Raw genomic sequence first — 2,396 nt, forward strand, 5'->3', positions numbered from 1 at the left:
TCTCTCTTTCTCAGCAGGGGCAATTTTCTTTCCTTTTTTTGTTTTTATTTTTATTTTTTTATTTTCTCTTTTTTATTTAATCATCCCTTCGCCTTTTCATGAGACACTTCCAAACCTACGTACCTGTCCTTCTGCAGGATAGTAGCCCTGCCCTGAATCCAATCCCACCACCGGGCACTGGGAAGAGTTTAGCATAAGGATTTCTTTTAAACCCCAATATGACAGTTGCTACTGGAGATCCTGCAGATGAAGCTGCAGCTCTTCCCGGTCACCCGCAGGACACGTATAACCCTGAGACCGACCATGAATGCTGCGAGAGGGTGGTCATTAATATTTCGGGTCTGCGCTTTGAGACACAGCTCAAGACACTGGCCCAGTTTCCAGAGACCTTACTGGGGGATCCTAAAAAGAGAATGAGATATTTTGACCCGCTGCGGAATGAGTATTTCTTTGACCGGAACAGACCCAGCTTCGACGCGATATTGTACTATTACCAGTCTGGTGGGAGGTTGCGGAGGCCGGTTAACGTGCCCTTGGATATCTTCTCGGAAGAGATTCGTTTCTATGAACTGGGAGAAGAAGCAATGGAGATGTTTCGGGAGGATGAAGGCTACATCAAAGAAGAGGAAAGACCGTTGCCTGAGAATGAGTTTCAGAGACAAGTGTGGCTGCTCTTCGAGTACCCCGAGAGCTCAGGCCCTGCCAGGATTATAGCTATTGTCTCCGTCATGGTGATTTTGATCTCCATCGTCAGCTTTTGCCTGGAAACGTTGCCCATTTTTCGGGATGAGAACGAAGACATGCATGGCAGCGGGCTGAGCCATCCCCCCTACTCCAACAGCAGCATGGGGTACCAGCAGTCCACCTCTTTCACAGACCCCTTCTTCATCGTGGAGACACTTTGCATCATCTGGTTCTCCTTTGAGTTCTTGGTGAGGTTTTTCGCCTGCCCCAGCAAGGCTGGGTTTTTTACCAACATCATGAACATTATAGACATCGTAGCCATCATTCCCTATTTCATCACCTTAGGGACGGAGCTGGCCGAGAAGCCGGAGGATGGTCAGCAAGGCCAGCAAGCCATGTCCTTGGCCATCCTTCGAGTCATCCGCTTGGTGCGGGTCTTCAGGATCTTCAAACTCTCCCGACACTCCAAGGGGCTGCAGATCCTGGGGCAGACTCTCAAGGCCAGCATGCGGGAGCTGGGCCTCTTGATATTTTTCCTCTTCATCGGTGTCATCCTCTTCTCCAGCGCCGTCTACTTTGCCGAGGCCGACGAGAGCGAGTCCCAGTTCCCGAGCATCCCCGATGCCTTCTGGTGGGCCGTGGTTTCCATGACGACTGTTGGCTACGGAGACATGGTCCCCACAACCATTGGGGGGAAAATAGTGGGTTCCTTGTGTGCCATCGCTGGCGTATTAACGATTGCCTTACCCGTGCCCGTCATAGTGTCTAACTTCAATTACTTCTACCACCGGGAGACGGAGGGAGAGGAGCAGGCTCAATATTTGCAAGTAACCAGCTGCCCAAAGATCCCCTCTTCCCCTGACCTAAAGAAAAGCAGAAGTGCCTCTACTATTAGTAAGTCTGATTATATGGAGATTCAGGAAGGCGTAAACAATAGCAATGAGGATTTTAGGGAGGAGAACTTGAAGACAGCCAATTGCACCCTAGCTAACACAAACTATGTGAATATCACCAAAATGCTAACCGATGTCTAGTCGCTAAAATCTAGTGTTTAAAGCTGAAGCGGAACAATCGCAGATACTGAGTGCTGCTCTGCATTGTAGTTACTACAGTATTTTCTACGGTGTATATTTGGTTCTGCATGGGAAGCAATAGCTGTGTAAGTGACTTTTAACCTTTGATTTCCACACCAAACGAGCGTCCGTGCAAAAAAAAAAACCCAAACCACCAACCCCACAAACCATTTTGTTTCCCTTCTCCCATCCCAGGTTTGTGGGTTTCCGAAGATACGGAGCGGTTGGGCGTTTCGAGCAACAGGGATGGGGATACAGGGGGGCAGCTCCGGACTGTCCCGGAGTACCACGGGCGCCGGTCCCTGTCCCGTGGAGCTGGGTGACAGCCAGCTTCCAGGTATCGGGAACGGCTGGGAAAGGTCAGGCAGAGCTTAACAAAGGGAAGATGCAGTCGTGTGTCCGAATTGCTGGAAGGCTCAGGTTTCCGCCCCGGGAATGCCAAGTGCGAACGCATCGCCCAGGCTCGTGTTTCATAACGGAAAATGCTGCATGCTGCAATAGTTTCAGCCACTGCAGTATGCCAGTGTGAGGCCCAGGGGAGGGATAATTAGTATGACGGCACATTATTTATTAAGTCTTAAATTTTCTATGCTAGGCATCGGGAGGGACGAGTAAATAAACCAAGCGCTTGGATTTTAT

The 2,396-nt window shown here is 49.9% G+C and overlaps 1 protein-coding gene across 1 annotated transcript; it reads left to right on the forward strand.

Annotated features, from left to right (window-relative positions):
- Positions 1-218: 218 nt before the first annotated feature.
- Positions 219-1,718, forward strand: LOC104375002 (potassium voltage-gated channel subfamily A member 2). The gene has a single exon (XM_009981246.2). It carries the CDS (start codon positions 219-221, stop codon positions 1,716-1,718), a length of 1,500 nt encoding a protein of 499 aa, XP_009979548.1.
- Positions 1,719-2,396: the final 678 nt, after the last annotated feature.

This window comes from Tauraco erythrolophus, chromosome 27 (genome assembly GCF_009769465.1).
Source record: "Tauraco erythrolophus isolate bTauEry1 chromosome 27, bTauEry1.pri, whole genome shotgun sequence".
Taxonomy (NCBI): domain Eukaryota; kingdom Metazoa; phylum Chordata; class Aves; order Musophagiformes; family Musophagidae; genus Tauraco; species Tauraco erythrolophus.